Raw genomic sequence first — 17,529 nt, 5'->3', positions numbered from 1 at the left:
GGAAGAATCTGATAAATTTGGATAGAGATAATTTAAACATACACAACTTCTTCATCTCCGACCTGATACTATATCATGTGGAATATCATAATAAAAGGCAGCCTAAACAAGGAAAATATTTGTAATTGCTGTTAATTTCATTACAATATAATGCTTGTGTTAATTTCATTATAAGTCTCATACATAATGCGAATGACCTTTAATAAACTTTTGAGGATCTTACTTCTGAAAATCCAATCCATCTAAATTGAAGCCGGCTGCAGAAAAAGTTCAAATCACGTATGTAAGTTGACAAAAACAGTTAGGTATGTTTAAGTTTACAGCTTAACTCATAATGTATTGATCATTGTTTGATATTTCCTTTTCATTTCAGGTTTGCTGAGTGATAATAGTAAGCTTGTGGAAGTGTGCTTGTGTTGTCTGCGGACTATATTTCAGTATCCATGCGCCCCTGTTGATTTAATTTACGCTGATGATAATTTATTGCCTCACCTTCTAAGTTTGATCCCACAATCTGTTTCCAATCAAGTCTGTATTATGATTATACTAACAGCAGCATGTAAGGTAAGTTCTTTAAAGAAATTGATAGTATGATGTAATAAAAATCCTTGAAACTATCCTGTAAATATTACCAGTATAAAATAATAATAATAATGTTTAATTGTCTCTCAATGTAATGCCTTTGCTCTAATTCGGTTAATTAATAAACAGTTTATGCAAAGGTATGAAAACCACCTCGAGTATAAATTCCGATGGAAATCACGACTACTAATTGGTAAATTCCATAATCGAGAACAACAAAGGCTATCTCCCAATACAGTGCAGAGGATAAAAGTAGGTGAATTACAGGAGAAACAAGGATTAGGAATTAAATTTTTGGGCTGTCGGTATGTAAGGCCATTTAGCCCGTCACACATATGAGACACTATCCGATGAAAGGGAAGGAAGAAGGGATTGAGGAAGGAAGTAAGCGGCCTGGGACCGTTATGTTAGGTACCATCCCGACATTTTCCTGGTGTAGATGATGGAAACCTAGGAAAAACCTTACTCAAGATGGCTGGCCTGAAAAAGCTGTTACTTTTTCCACCGAGTGTCCCCGTCGGGAATCCAACCCGGGACCGCTCGCACCAAAGGCGAGAACGTTAGCAACTACTACAGGAGAAAAAAGTATGGAGTAGTAAAGTTAGTACTGAGGAAGGAAGTAGGAACGGTCGAGAGAGAGTGGAAAAGCTTTAAGGAGGAACTCAGTGGCAGAAGAAATATGTGGCAGGACAAAGGGATTTAAAGAAAAGAAACAGACACCAGGTTGAATGAGAATTTTTTTTTTTTTTTGAGAGAAGCAGTGAGAAAGAACGAAGTTGTAGAAAACAAAGGGAGAAGAAGATGGGAATTGTATGGAACAATGAAAAGAGAATTCAAAAGTGATAAAGCATGAAAAAGAAAGAAAAACTGGGGGGGGGGGGACAAACTAAAAAGTTGGAGAAAGACGTTCCAGGAAATAAAAGGGTGATTTATAAGGTAACTGAAGAAAAGAGGAAACGGAAGAAGAAGCCGAAAGGATGATGACGGAATGTATCAAAATAGCAAGTACAGCAGGGTCAAAGAATTTTGTAGGAAACACCTCATGGAACTATTTGACGGAGAGGCGGCGAAAAAAACAAAGAGCTAGAAGTGGAAAAAGATCTTGAACAAATGAAGATTGGCAAATTTTCAGGACAGATGAAATAACGACAGAAATTATAGAGGTGGCAGGTCTACCAGGGCTACACTGATTATATAGGTTCCTAAAATGCATCTGGAAAGAAGAGAGAGAGGAAATAATACCTATCTTTAAACAGGATAATAGGAAAGACTGTAAAAACTATAGGGTTGTGATTTTGATGGGCGAGATAACAAATATGTTAGAATAATGTTAAACAGGATAAAGGGAGAAATAGAAGATGCGTTAAGGAAAGAGCAAAATAGTTTTAGAAAGTGGAGACCAACAAGACAATATTCACCCCACTTAATAGAGAAACATTGAAAACACGGGAGGAATATGCTGACATTTATCAATATCGAAAAAGCATACGATACAATACCAAGGGAGAAAGAATGCCAATTAGAACGAATAGAGTTGAAGAATGAATACATAGAGTGGATAAAAACTGTATGGAAGATATGAATGCACAGTAAGAGCAAGAGCTAGGATGATAGAATGGTTTAACATACAGAAAGGCTTCAGAAAAGGTAGCATACTATCGCTATAATGGAAAGCATAAAGAGGAGCGTCAAGGAAAAAGGTAAAAGACGCTGATACGTTGATCTGTGCCGAGGAGGGGGACACGTAGATAGAAATACAAGAGCAATTAAATGCATGGGTGAAAAAACAGGAATATGGACTAAAGATAAGTACGACAAAGAGCAGGATTGTAAGGGGGTCAAGAAAGAAAGGAAGAGTAGACAAGTAAGACCAATAACAGAAGAACTGAAAAAGGTAGACAGCTTTTTGTATTTGGGGACAGAAATAAGTAACAATAGACGGTAAAAGGAGGAAATTACGAAGGTTGAGGAAATGAGGAACATTCTACCAACAGGTGAAAGGATTATTATCGGATAAAAAGATGTCAAGGAAGATAAAGTTACTGCTGTACAAGAGTATTTTGAATTAATAGTATTATACAGAGCAGAGACATGGGTAATGATTCAAATGACTTGAGCATGCTCCAGGCGTCAAGGGATCAAATTCTTAAGAGCTTTGTTAGGAAAAACAAGAAGGAATATTATAAGAAATGAAGAAATACATCAAGAACTTGGGAAGGAAAGCTTAAGAGAACGTATAGGAAATTCAGAATACTATGGTTTGGACACCTCAGAAGAGTAGGGAATAACAGAATACCAAGGATCATGGAAGAATTACAAATGACAGGAAAACGATGTAGGGGAAGACGAGAACAGGGTGGAAGGACCGAGTTCTAACAGCTATACAAGCAGGAGGTGTGAAGTGGCAGTAAGTGGAGGAGGAGATTTGATGGAACGATAGAAGATGGAGAGGCCTCGTGAATACCCAAACCGGGTGGGATGGTGGAACGGAAGAAGGTTGAAAGAGTGAGTTTATGACTTGAGTCAGGCACTTTAAAGCAAATGTACCAGCAGCGCTGAAATACCACTTCCCGTGAGATGAGGAAAGCCAAGCACTGCCGGATCTGTCAGAGGAAAGATGGGTGACCGTTGGTACTCATCAGGTGAGGTAGTTATTGCGGTTTCCACTCAGCGTTGTGAGGGCAATATAAAAGCTACTTGAAGAAAAAAAGTATCGAACTCCGATCGAAAAAACAACATTAACGGCGATGGAGACAAGGTGCTGATCACATATATCCTAAAGATGTGTCTTTTTTTAAGTGCTTGAATATGAAGAAGTCCTGTGTGATTGATTGATTGATAAACGCTGGAACAAAACCGCTTAAGCTAGAAACTTACAACTTGAACATTCCATAGGATTTGTGGCGTAAGATACCATAAAGGAAGGATCTTTGGAAATTTGTCAAGGAAAGGGGGAAATGGGGGGGGGGGGAGTTATTTTACTGAAATGTCCATATTTCCGAACCTCCGACGGTTAGAGACATGAAATTTGGTATATGGACTTCCCATTTAACATAATTAAAACACATGTTCAGCAGTTTTTCTTATTTGACCTAAAAGTGAAGAAACTGGATTGGGATTACAATTATTATATTTCTGTGTCGGAATCTCGTAAGGTTAGAGACAAAATTTAGTATTTGAACTTCTCATCTAAAATAATAAGTAAACACATGTTGCAATATTTTTTTCTTATTGGAGAAGGGGAGGAAATAGATGGGGATTAGTTATTATAAAAGGATGCCTATATCTCGGAATCTCCTAAGATTAGAGACTTGAAATTTTGCACTTGAACATCTCATGTAAAATAATTGGACACATGTTTCAAGTTTTTTGTATTTCTCCTAGAAGGGATAAAATAAGGTGGAAAGCTAAAAGGAGTGGGGTTACAATTATTATAACAAGATGTCCATATCTTGGACTCTTTGTAAGTTAGATACGTGAAATTTTGTATCTGATCTTTTCATTTAAAACAACTGAACACTTTTTTGCTTTTTGATGGTTGTCGTAAAACGGAAGGAAAACGGGAAAGGTTAGTTCACTAAGATGTCCATATTAGGCGTTTGAAGTTCTTACGAGGTTTCTAGTTTAGATGAATTCTATATGAAAGATGCAGAATGCTGCTTAAAATATTGCAGCAGTAACACATGGGAGAATTTGCTAGTTACATATACACCTGTATAAATGGGAGTTACAAATTTGAGAAAACAGTTTTATGTTTCTCATTACCACAAATAGAATTCATTGTTATGGAAACAGCAGTCACATTTTTCGAAACTGAGTTACAGATAAAAGTTTTAACCCTTATCTCTGGTTAGCTCGCGCGCCTGTGGTGCACGGAGTCCAGGGTTTAATTCCCAGGACTATTAGAACGCATTACGGTGGTTCGGATTCCACCGTAAATTCTAGGTCCACGTCTCATATAGCCTTAGTGATAGACAAGGGACGCCAGACTTCAACGAACAGAAGGAAAGCTTTAATTGCTTGTGTGGTGTCATAGTGACTTCTGCGAGTATTTTCTCGGTAACTTTCAATATCATATTACTGAACTGCTGTTTCACCGCGTAACGTAGTCGCTAACGCTTTACCTTTGATACGAGTGTTTCCGGGTTCGATTCCCAGTGGAGACACTTGGTCAAGTGTAAAAGCTTTTCAGTCCAATTATCTTGAGTGTGGTTTTCTTTATTCGCACCAGGCAAATGTGAGGATAGTATCTCACATAATGTTCCCAAACCGCTTCCTTCCTTATCCATTCCTTTCTTCCTTCCCAATTCCCCGGGAATTGTGGCCGTTGAAGAGTCGTCGAGGAACATCATCCGTCATACGTAACTGACTGACATCGCCGTAGTTGCCAGAAGCCAAGAAATCTAGATCCTAATCCTACTAAATTACTCTAGAATTCAGTTGTGAATACGATGTTGCTGGCATTGAGAAATTTTATGGTTCCTAACAATAAAAGTATGTATAGTCGAAGAGGATAATTGCAGGAACGAATAGATACATAAAATAGATCAATAGAATAAAATAATAATAGATACATAAAATAAAATAATAAGTGTGTGTTTTAAAATATTAAAAAAAATAGTTGTTTTTCTCGCGTGGGTGATGTGTGACCTCCTCCTGCAATATTTTAATGTTTCAGACACCGTAAACATTATTCGAAGTATTTAGATCTGAAGAAGATATCGTAAATTATTGAGAACAGTAATCATCCGATTATCTTAATATAGGAGATATTTGAGGAGAAAAAATAATTATCTTTGTATTTTAATGTTACAATATGTGTCATTCGCACAGTAACGTGTTTATTTTTTAAATGTCATTCCTTGTAATTTGTTATTCTCTTTCAGACACCCGAAAATCAAAATGTGTTGTGTGGAAGAGGTGCAGTGCAAGCTATTGCCGCTCTTCTTTGTTCTCCACATTACAAAGTACAAATGCCAAGTTTATCTTGTTTAGCTAATATGTGTTTTCAAAACCAAAAAGTGTCTGCAACTGTTGCAACTTCAAGGTAAGTTAGAATTCCATTTTCTGTGACATAGTATCTTAATAAAAATTAATTGCATTCACATTTATGAGTAAAACACAGTACACTGAAAATGATGTATCATGATCAAATTATTAAGAAAAGTGAAAGCTCTAACTCTATTGTATCTGTATATATGAAATTTCCTGAACGGTTTCGACTAGTTATTGTGTGGCCATGTTTACCAGATTTAGTCACTTATTTGAAGATTTTATCACTTTCTAGGAACTGTTTGTCTAAGTATGTGAATTCGATCGTACTGCTGATCATCTTAGATTTTCGTAACATAGTCTTTGACTGCAGCTACTTTCATAGTTGTCCACAAATACGAACAAAATCAATTATGAGTGATTAGGTTCCTCCCTGAAGGTTTAGTAACTGGGCACTGCGAGCTTATTGGCTGATGCCACACGCCAATTCGGGTGACACGGACTATAATTCGAATATTTACTGTTATAGAAAGTGATGCTTTTTTAATAAAATTTTTAAACAGATCATTGAAAACACTAACTCAGTTGATCACGTTTATAAGAGCTCTCCTGACACTTATTCAGCCTTTTTCACCAGGTTAAATCACTCACATGAAGATACGTCAATTTCTGTCTTTTAAGTATTTAACACTTTGGATACTTGCATTTAAATAAGTAACTTGATGTTTTGATTGATTCATGTGACAGCATATAGATATTTACACCATTTCATGTAATAAAAGAGAGTAATTTAATGTAAGTTTTCTTTACCAGTAATTGATGTTTGATTTTAACATTTTTACAAATTTTTTACATTAGAAAAATTTGTAATTTATTTTATTTTTTTTTTCTTTTTACATAAGTTTATTAAATATTCATGTAATATAATTGAAAAAATATTTGCAAATATTTATTTTCATTTTTTTTTTTTTTTTAATATTTAATCAACTATTACCAGCAACTGATGGATTTTACAAATGATATTTTTTGTGGATAAGTTTTTTGATGTTTTAGAAGATGTCCTAATAATGATATACTTTCATTTTGACGAACAAGTTTTGGAACCAGTGTAGAGAATGACCTACTGTTTACATCATTTTATCGCTTTGTGTACAATAATTTGAGTACTGTACATATATCGATAACTGTCATTGCAGTTTTTGTGAGAAATTACCCAACAAAATTTACATAATATAAAATACACGAAACCTAAAATTTAAGTGAGAGATTTTTTTGGAGTTGGCAGGTTTATGTTAATTTGTGTATTCATAAATTTTCTTGTACCTTAAAATTTGTTACTTGGATGATGTCATCAGTACATATAGTGTGTATTAAAAGTCCAGGGCATAGGTCAAGTTCTGATACAGAAAAGTAAAGTAAGTAAAAGTAAAGTATGAGTAAAGATACAAAAATAAATAAATAAAATAAAAAAGAAAGAAAATTACTGGAAATAGATAGTTTTCAGTCTAAAATGTTGGGATATTTCCAATCGTACTACCTGTTTGAGCTCCATACTCGTATGACACCCTATTTGCAATGAAAAAGCAACGTTGGCAGTTCGGCAAGCTTTACTTTGAGCCCTCTCCAGACCAAGAATACAGTATTGGTGAGGAATGTATTCGAGATATGCTAGGTTCCCTCGCATAAGAGCGTGTGCGTTCCCCGTGTCATTTTCTGCGTGCCCTTATGTTCCATTCGAACAGTCTGCTGAACTGGAAATATTGTTTTTTCATTTTGTAGTGTGCTGTACTAGTGTGGAGCCCAAATGGATGGTGCGATTGAAAACATTCCACAATTTTAGATTGAAAACCACCTATTTCCAACAACTTTCCTTTACTCCCAATTTTTCATATCTTTACATATCTACATATAAGGGAGTTGGCCTTTTACCCATATATATCATGAGCTACGAGCTAATGAAAACAATCTCACATGCTAAAAAAGTACACTACAAGCATAAAACACTTCATCAAATAGGGAGGGGAAATGAAAATTAAAAATCAGAGGGAAAGCTATAAACCATGCAGGTGGGTACCTTATACACTAGATACCAATATAGTGCCAACCTTGACACTTTACTGCTTATCTTCTGTTCTTTAATTTATATATAGAGGGTTTGTTAAATATTATCGAATTATTTGTTGGGCAGGTCACGCTTCGAAGAAATAAAATTATACCCTTGAATGAATATTAGTTTCTGTTCTGTTAAAAGTGTATTCATGAACTTTGCCAACTTTATTTTTATTTTTATTTTTATTTTTTTTTAAATCTCTACAAACAATGAGACAGAATGGTATTAGTAGCAACTCCTTCAACCAAAGTCACTATCACTTTTTGGACATCCTGTATGATAAGATATACATAATACTTTCGAATTATGACCCCAAAACTACCACGGATAAGTGTTTATGTAGTAAATTTAGTATTGACCATTCCAGTTTTCCAGTGAATTAGTGGCATAATTTACTTGGTCATTGATTGTAAACTGCTTCATATGTTAAATTAGTTTTTTTTTTTTCTCCTGTAATGTAAGGAAAGTTTGTAAAACATAAATGTCTAATATTTCTTAATAATTCGTGTATTTGTGCCATTGGTTTCTCACATTTTTTTAGGTACAGATAGTATAATGTTTTCTAACCCGTAATATGTACTTTTACATTTATTTATCCAATCAGTTTTATTAGTCTTATTCTTGTTCATTAGTTTTGGTGGTAAGTCGGTGCCTGATTTACTGGTTTCTCTAATGGCTCGTGATAAACCATCTGAAATGCAAATGGCTGCTGCTAGGTGTGTTACTTATATGCATCGCGCTGGTGCTATCAGTGCAGAAGATCCAAAAATTTTGTATAAGACTCTGCCTTGCCTGGTAAGTGTGATTTAAAATTAAACTCCTTTCATTACATACTTGTAACAGCCAGACAGTTTATTTTTTAAGATAGAATAAAAGAAAAGAAAAAAAAAAAACAACTGATTAATCCGAACTGTTAACTTTGTAATCTTTTCGAAAACTATCAGTAATTAAAGTTCTTTACTTGTTGTTTCATGAAATTCCGTTTTTCAACTTTCCAGTTGATGCAGGTTCACATATATCTTAATGAGAAATCATTCATTTTGGGCGTGATGAATATGTATGTGACCCACGTGTTCATCATCCTATCACTTTTATCCGTTGTGAATAATATTTTCACTCCACTATTGTTGTCTTGTTTTAGAACTACTGTTAGTTCGATTGTGTCTAAAATGTATTTACTGTATTCAAATGTATTTAATAATTTGGCATATAGTGATTTGATTATAAATGGAAAAATGTGTGACGTTAAATCAACAGTTTTACGGCTATAAATTCGTATTTGTAAAATAATGAATAATATAATATGACGAAATCTTCAAATAACACATTAAATAAGTTGTTTTATAGATAAAATCTTAGTGTGAAGAAATGAAACTAAAGGACAAGAACTTCAATCAACATATTATATGCATATTTATCTTAGAAGTTATAGATTTCCCGTATCACAGCAAACTTTAAAACTCTCTACATCTTAATCCTTCCCTAGATTAGTGTCAGAAGAATGTGGTGATAAAATAATAATAATAATAATCGAAAATTATTATTACTATGAACATAATATATAGTAATAGTAGCCAGGTCCTGGGACTAATGAGTTTGTTTTTCTTAGGTTCGAGTTTTCAAATATTTCTTCCACCTTTCTTTAACTCCCAATATCTTCCGTTTTTCAAATTATCGATCAGTTATGTTCTTCCTATTCGTTGCTTTCCTTCCACTTTTCCCTTTATGACGTTATAACAATTTCTTCGCAAAATGTGCCCAATCCAATTGGCGCTCCTAGGGAACACTGGCTCAATGGTAGAGCGTTTACCTACGGTGCATGGAGTCGCTGGTTCGATCCCCGGCCAAGTAAGCTTGTGGTAGGCAACATCGTGTCCGTAGATTTCCTCGGGATACTCCCGTTTCCTCCCACATTCTCATTCCACCAATTCCAGCATCATTCACTTCCTTAATCATTCCTTTCCCTTAGCCTAAATGACATAATCATGGAACGTTAAACTGAAATATTTAATTTCATTTCATTTTCAATTGGCCTTCCTACGAAGAAGCTGACTAAAAGCGTCCTCTTCTCTCCTATCCATGTTAAAGCATCTTCGTTTGTTATGCCATCGCCGGCTACGATCCCTTAGCGCCTTACCATATCCCTCTCGTAACATCAGATTTAGCGTACAGAGCATAGTTGACCTTTCGGCCGTTGTGGCGCTACTAACGTGCACTAAACAGAAGGATAGGTTGTCTGTTCACGTAAGTCTGAGTGGATTTAGACAAGTGTAGTGTGGTCAGGATTGCCAAATAAAAATAGTCTAAATAAGGGGTGGGTTGACGAGTTTCAATGAGTATTCACGGGAAGATTTTAATAAACATGATCTAGTGGTAGAAAATGAACCATGCATCACATAAAAAAGTAATCATTTTAGACTGAAAGAAATACAAAAGTATAAACTAATACAAAGAGTTAATATAGATCTAAGAAAAAATAGGTAAATCTTACTTATAAAACATTGGATTTACGTAATCTAAACTATTTCAAAAATCCTACTTCACGCTTGACTTAACTGTACTTATAATCTTTTTGAAGTTTGGATTTTTCTTTAGGCTGTCGAAAAACTCAGCTGTCATCAACTGCACAGAAACACATATTTCTGTGTCAGTCCATTTCAAATTCATTTATGAGAAAACTTTCCACAAATGAATTTGACGGTGGGATCCTTAGGCAAAAGGAGACGACTTTAAATAAATTTGGCAACTCGGAGCTTTTCTGAAATAGCATTTACCATTTACTGGCCGCAGTCATGACGACTCATTAAAAATTGCGGGCTTTAAAGTCGTTGTCTGAGGTAAATTTGTCATTTGGGCAAAATATGAGACTTTTGCTGTCCCGTATCGAAGCTCCCCGGGACGCGAGACAAAATCATAAAATAAGGGACTGTCCCTTAAAATCCGGGACATTTGGGAACCCTGAGTGTGGTGTTTTACGTGATTTTTCTCCTTGCTAAAAAAAAGTCACGTGGCGTTTGTAGGCACTATAGTTGCATAATACTTGCAGTACCTTTATGTGGTAAAATTAACAACACAAAAATGTTATTTTATTGTTTTAATTATGGTATATTGTTGTTTATCATTTTGTCTGGGAGCAATGATATGTTGGTTAGCAGAGCCATTGTATATACAATAAATCGAATTTTGAAAACTGGATTACAATCGCTGCCTTCCACTGCAAATTCTACTACTATTTCAAAGGAAAATATTCCCGATCACTTTCCTGATTCTGAAGCATATATCCCCATACCAGATACAGTTACATAATTGTTAACTGGTCTTCATACTGATTCTAGTAAGTGTTGTTTTTTGCTTGTGTAATTAATTTTATTTATTTATGTTTCTGATTAGTAATGGGATATATGCGTAGGTTAGTACATTTCTAAAGAAAAAAAAAACAGACGTAAAACCGTTAACTTATGTGCAAGTGTGCCGATTTCTGTGTAACTTTGGGGGAGCCCTATGGCAGCTACGCTTTAGTAGAACAGGGAAAGGAATTACCATGTACTGTAGAAATTGGAGAACCTACTTCAACTTAGCATTTTGCCCCCCCCCCCCCATTAGGGGAGCCAATTTCAACTTCGGAGGGCCCGGCCTACAAAGCTTCCCAAAATTGATGCCCTTGCTAATGGGATAGAAGAACCCAGAGCCTATATTTCAGATACTATCCCAGTATTTGGTGTGCCAGTGGTAACCCCAAATTTCCCTAATATTTATCTACAATAGATAAAATGATTGTATTTATTTTGTGAAATGTCGTAGTAATATATTAGTAGAGTCTTATTTACATCTTGCTAAAACAGATAATAATAATATACAAAGATCCCATGTTTTAGAAAGATATTTGTGTATTTCTGACAATCTACCATATGAAACCTACTAATATGATAATGCCAGGAAAAAAATATAACCATTTTGCACTAGGAGAAAAATAGACACATTCATTAAAGTGTAAACTAAAAGTGAAATTCAGTTAAATCATAACGCAAATGAAACCCAATCCTTAACAATTCAGTCTGTACACACTATATGCACAATAAGAAATAAGTCAACTCATAACATTTTAAAGAAATTAGTCAATTCATAACATTTTAGCCTATTGTTCACTACTATTGTCACAATTTGTATAGTACTTTAATATTCCCATTTATGGTTTTCTTTTCAGGCATTTTATTAGGAACAGTGAAATTAGCTTCTACTGCTTTCTTAGGAAGTTTTGTAGATCGGAAAATTATTCAAAGTATAGATTGTGCCTCATGTCACAAACTTATCAGTCAGGACAAATTCAATTCCACGCTTATGGACTTGATATATAAACAAGACAGTAGAAACGTAATGTGCTATCCTACAAAAGAACTAGTATCGGTGATTCACGTTGTTGAAAAGGCCCACCTGTTTGTGAACACCCGAATTTCGGAAACACTTTCCGCCTATATTGTTTCCTTTCTGCAACACGTTTAGTATTTGCAGTGCCTCTTTTCGGACAATCATTCATTTAAATTAAGTGTAAAAATTTGCGATGTAATAGTTCCAGTGTTGCTGAAGAACATAGCAGATGTTGAAACACGATGTTTTGAACATACAAAATTTCAAAATGCCAAGCCATTATCTGGGGAAGTATTTCGTTTGTAATTTGTAAAGGATTTTTTCCCGGTGTGTTTGTATTATCTTTTATTCTTAATTAATCGATACTAATTGTATTCAATTTTAAAAACAGTTTAGTTTTTGTGATACTATGTGGGGGGGGGGGACTTTTCCTGTTATAGCTAGCTATTTCATTTCCCTGCTACACAGAGAAAATATTGGTGCACGTAACTAGCGCCACAGCGGCTCCTATAGGAACTAGGCCATGTTCGCTTCTCTGAGCTATTTGGGAAGGCGCTAAGAGATCGTAGCCGGCGATGGTTATGCTCTCCGTCCTCTTTTTCTTCTCCATCTTCCTCCAACGGTCCAAGCTGTAAATATTTCTTCTCTAACTTCCATAATGTCCAAGTTTCCGAATTTGGGGGCGCGGTGGCTCAGTGGTAGAGCGTTCACCTCCGGTGCTTGGGGTCCCTGGTTCGATCCCAGCTCGCGCCGTGTAGACTTTGTGGTGGACAAACATTGTACTCGTGGGTTTTCTCGGGGTTCTCCCGTTTCCTCCTACTTTCTTCATTCCACTATTTCACTCATTCTCGTAATCACCGTCTCCTTTAGCCTAACCGGCATAATCGTGGGACGTAAAACTCAAAGATTTCATTTCATTTCAAGTTTCCGAATCATACAATGTGATACTTCATATATAGCACTTGACAAACTTCTTTCTTAGTCCAATGTTAATACATGCTAATTAGGATTTTTTGTTTGTTTGTTTGTTTGTTTGTTGAATGCCTCTTGACTACAGCAACTCTTGACCTGATCCGTTTGATGCAGTAATTGTCCCTTGTTAAAATACTTCCCAGATATTTGAACTAATCGACCTCTTCAAGTTCTCTGTTCTAATCTGAGTCGTAAAGGCGTGTTTCCACGGAATGTTGTCATGACTTTCAACTTTTCGATGTTGATTTCCATTCCATATTGTTTCCTAGTGTAAATTATTGTATCCATCATCTCCTGTAGTCCTTCGGTTCAGCTATAACTAACCGTACCAAGTGCATAGCTTCCATTAATACTTCCTTTATTCAGCACTCACCATAAACGTTGAATAATTGAGGTGACATACTACATCCTTGTCTGACTCCTCTCCCAATCTCCTCACTATTTGTTTCTCCTAGGATGTCTACTACACGAAAAAAATCATGAATTCTTAAAGCTGGTCACGGAAAAATACTACTGAATAGTGCTTTTGTAGTTTTTGTTCAGCAGCTTTTGATATTTTTTACAGTGGTCTAAATTCAATGAAAAGGCAAGAGGCATGTTGAATTGTCAGCAGCATTTTGCTATGGAAAAGAAAGCGTTCTTCCTTTCAAAAAGTTGATATACCAGTGTCACGAACTAAGTGTTCACTGGTATAAAAATCACAGGATTATATTTCAAAACTAGGATCGTCGAAAGGTGGAGACATAGAGTCGATTCCAAGTTCTTCTGATGTAAATTGTACTGTCATCTCAGAATTTGTGTTAAACGCAGAAATATTGTAGGCAATAAATAAGATTATATCCCACTCTTCAGCATGAACTTGGTGAGAGGCCCTGATATTGTAATAGTACAAAAATTTCTCATGTAAAAAGACAAACTTTCATACAGATAACTCGTGGACTTCTTTTTTTCTTTCTTCAAGATTCTCTAGTTAAGGAACTACATACATATAAATACATTTGTTTATCTGTTGATAAACTTTGAATGGAGTAAATGGATATTCTCGTTCGGTCCTGGAATACTTCACTTCAGGAAACATAAATTTGTAACTTGGACTTTGTAGTTTTGGACCGTTCAAGTGGATCTGATCTGTTAACAGCTTTCTATCAAGGCATTTTAAAATTAGGTCTCGCAGCAAAATATATATTGCAGATTGCAACTGATGCCTAAATGTTAACATCAAGTTCTTAAGTGATCTCAAACGATTAATGCAATCATCATAATTATATGAAGAGGGTAAAATTCTAACAGATCCAGGCATATATATTATCTTCATTGTGTATTCGGTAGCTACAGAATAGCACACAACTTATGTGCGTGGAAAATTAATGTTTTTGAAGGCTTTGTATTAGTTTTTCAAGATTTCCTATCTAGCTGGTCGCAGTATACCTCTATGACAGATTTATGTTTATTTCCTCTGAAGATTTATTCAATCGTAAATGGGTTGAGAATATAAATGTAATTAAAAAACAAGTATACTCTATTTGAAAAAAATATATTAATTCTTTTTCACCTAACCCAACTGAAAACAAAAACTTCTCTGTTTTGAGCTCTTTTGTGAACGATAATTTGCTTCCTACTAATCGGTGGTTTCATAATTTAGTTTTAATTTCCCTTCAGACGGACAAACCTTTGATGCCATTCTTGTACATTGAAATGCATTCAATACTTAGAAATATTAGCAAGCGATTTCGGGAGGGAGATTATATAAGACATTAAAAACCCTGCACAGATGCTTTCAGTAGATGTTAAGAATAAAAATTTGCTTATTGCCATGAAGGATATTGAAACTGGATTTGGAGCAAGATCAGCGTGGATAGGTTTGAAAGATATAAATATCATTTTCTTGAGACGTGGTTGCATTGATTTCTTGATTGCTATTTTTGAAAGACTAATCAGTAAAAGAAGTCCTTTACGTAATAAGACGATAAAGGGAGCGAGATGTTTGGCATTATCAACCAAGCTGAATTTAATCTTGAGCAACTGTCAAATGACTGGCTTTAAAGAAATTCATTTTTGGAACTGGATTTCTCCCACAGAACCAGATCAGCTAAAAAGCTGTTACCTTAAAATTTGTGGAAGTAAAGAATTCCAGCAAAAACAGAGATATTGAATGGAAAGGGAAAAAAATAAAAAAAAAATAAAAAAATCGTTGAAAGTGTAGATGCAGACGATGTGTTTCTGAAATTTGTCATGAAGATTCTTTGTATGTTTCATGAGAATGCAGACATTGAAAGAGGATTATCTATAAACAGGGAATGACGTGTTGAAAATCTTACGAAGAATCTCTTATAGCTCAGCAATGCGTTCATTCAGCCATCTCTCAGTATAGTGAATTTGATAAAATAGTTGTCCAGAAGTACAGCTGTAAGGCTATCATCCTCACGACAAAAGGAAATTTTGGGAACGAGAAAGAAGAAGAGCAAGAAAAATTAGTGCCACTAGGAAGGAAATTAGAGCCCTGGAAGAAGAGAAAATAAAATTATTGGAGCGGGCTGAAGAAGAAGCTGAACTACTTTAAGAGAAATTTGTGTCAACTCAAAAGAAACTGCGTCAATGTTTGATTTTTATCATTTTAGTGAAAATATGATACTTTCAAAAGAAGCTGCACCAATGATAGATTTTATCTTTTTATAAGTTGTTAAGTATTTTATCGTTGTGTGTAATGATATGACTGTAAACGAGAAAATTACTGTTTAAGATTGAATAAATAAAAATGGAACAAGTGTTAAGTGAGCATCGTTGAAGGATTTATTGTATACTTCATATTGAAATAAGGAAGATCTTCCTAGTTCAGTATTGTCTTTTCAGATTCGTAGGGATGATGTGTGTAAAGTATATAAATTGAATATAGTAAAATGATGTGTGTAAAGTATATAAATTGAATATAGTAAAAGTGATAAAATTGAATTTTTCAATATATTTTACAGGTCTCGAAATTTAATAATTAGTCCGGAAAAAATATAGAAAAGACACGAATTGGTAATTCCGACTTCTGGTAGATACCCTATCCTTTATTCAAGCGCAACTTCACTTTTTTGCACTGTTTACAGGTTGCGAATGAGTTGTCGGTCCCTTCAGTTGACCCTGGTTTCTTCAAGTATTTTCAGAAGTTTGATCCAATTGACTCGGTCAAAAGCGTTTCGCCAGTTGATGAAGCACAAACATAGGTCTTCCTTCACGTCACTAACTCGTTCTAATATAACTCTCATCAACCTAATACCACCTCAGATGCCATTTCCTTTCTGGAATCATTGATCTTCCTCCAATGTTGATTCTATCTTACTTTCAAGCCACCTATTCAGTATGTGCACAAACATCTTTCCACTGTGGGAAATAAGGTTAATTGTTTTGTGATAACTACATTTTCTTTGCCTACTTTTTCTCAGCCTTTGCAGCCATTGTAATATCTAGAAAATCCTTTAGCCATTCTCCACTCAGGTAGATCTTGTTAATAAGTGAAGTCAGTACTTTCATTACATTGCCGCCTAATTCCTTGAACAAATCCGCTGGTATGTCATCGTCTCCATAGCCTTTCTCCTTCGCATGTCTTTGATGACTTGTACTAATTCACTTTTCAACACACTTGTACTTTTTTCGTTTACATCCACCTCTTGCTCAGCTTCGATCGCAGTATATCTTGGACGGTTCTTCTAGTCGTATACATTTTTTATGTATTCCCCCCAGATCCTAAGGATTCTTTAATGGTCAGTAACTACGTGGTCTTGTCGATGTCTATCTTCGATTCCAAACCTGTACATACTTCTGTTAGCTTTCCATTCCAATTCATGTACTCTCTGATACATCAGATCATATCTGCCGCGTTGTTGAAGTTCCATTATTTCTTCACATATCTCTTTCATGTTTTTCCCTCTGGTGCTGTCTTCTCTTGTCAGTGCATTATTTAGCCTTCTGTATTATTTGATGTCCGTGGTTTTTGCCTTTCTGCATTCCTCCATCTTAAATATCGCTTCAATTACCCACAGTTTTCTCGGTGCTCTTTCCATCTTGTCAGTCCTTTTGTTGAGTGTATCTAGCAATATCTGCTGAACTTTTGCACAGCTATTTTCTACACTCCCTACCATATCGTCCATTGCACAACATTTTTCTTCTATCTCTTCTTTCATATCACAGTCCATACTTCTTAGTCGTTCTATTTCGATTTCTTCTTCCATTTTTCTTGATTCATTTTAAGTGGGATTTTAATTCCATCACTAGGAGATTGTGGTCCGAATTAATGACCGCTCCTGGTATTATATTGATGTTTAGTAGACTATACCTGAAACGTTGCTTGACTAGAATAGCGTTTCTTATTTTCTGAACTTTTCCATGTGTACATCTTGGTTTTGTTTTCTTAAACCACGTATTCTCACCATCATATCTTGTTGCCTACAAAAGTCGGTAGCCATCTGGGACCGTGCATTTCTTCTACCTAGTCCAAATAATCCCACCACCTTACTCACAGCTCC

At 35.2% G+C, this 17,529-nt stretch overlaps 1 protein-coding gene across 1 annotated transcript in view; it reads left to right on the top strand.

Annotated features, from left to right (window-relative positions):
- Positions 1–17,529, top strand: part of LOC145675733 (armadillo repeat-containing protein 8-like) — a 54,266-nt gene that overhangs the window by 16,719 nt on the left and 20,018 nt on the right. Inside the window, exons 4-6 of the mRNA XM_081746362.1 lie at positions 374–564; positions 5,469–5,629; positions 8,317–8,479. Of these exons, the coding sequence (XP_081602488.1) occupies positions 374–564; positions 5,469–5,629; positions 8,317–8,479 (515 nt within the window). The remainder of the gene's footprint in view (positions 1–373; positions 565–5,468; positions 5,630–8,316; positions 8,480–17,529) is intronic.

Source organism: Thermobia domestica, chromosome 18 (genome assembly GCF_964235325.1).
Source record: "Thermobia domestica chromosome 18, izTheDome1.hap1.1, whole genome shotgun sequence".
Classification (NCBI taxonomy): Eukaryota; Metazoa; Arthropoda; class Insecta; order Zygentoma; family Lepismatidae; genus Thermobia; species Thermobia domestica.
Note: the sequence above shows the minus strand (reverse complement) of the source record. Positions and strands in the feature narration are given on the sequence as shown.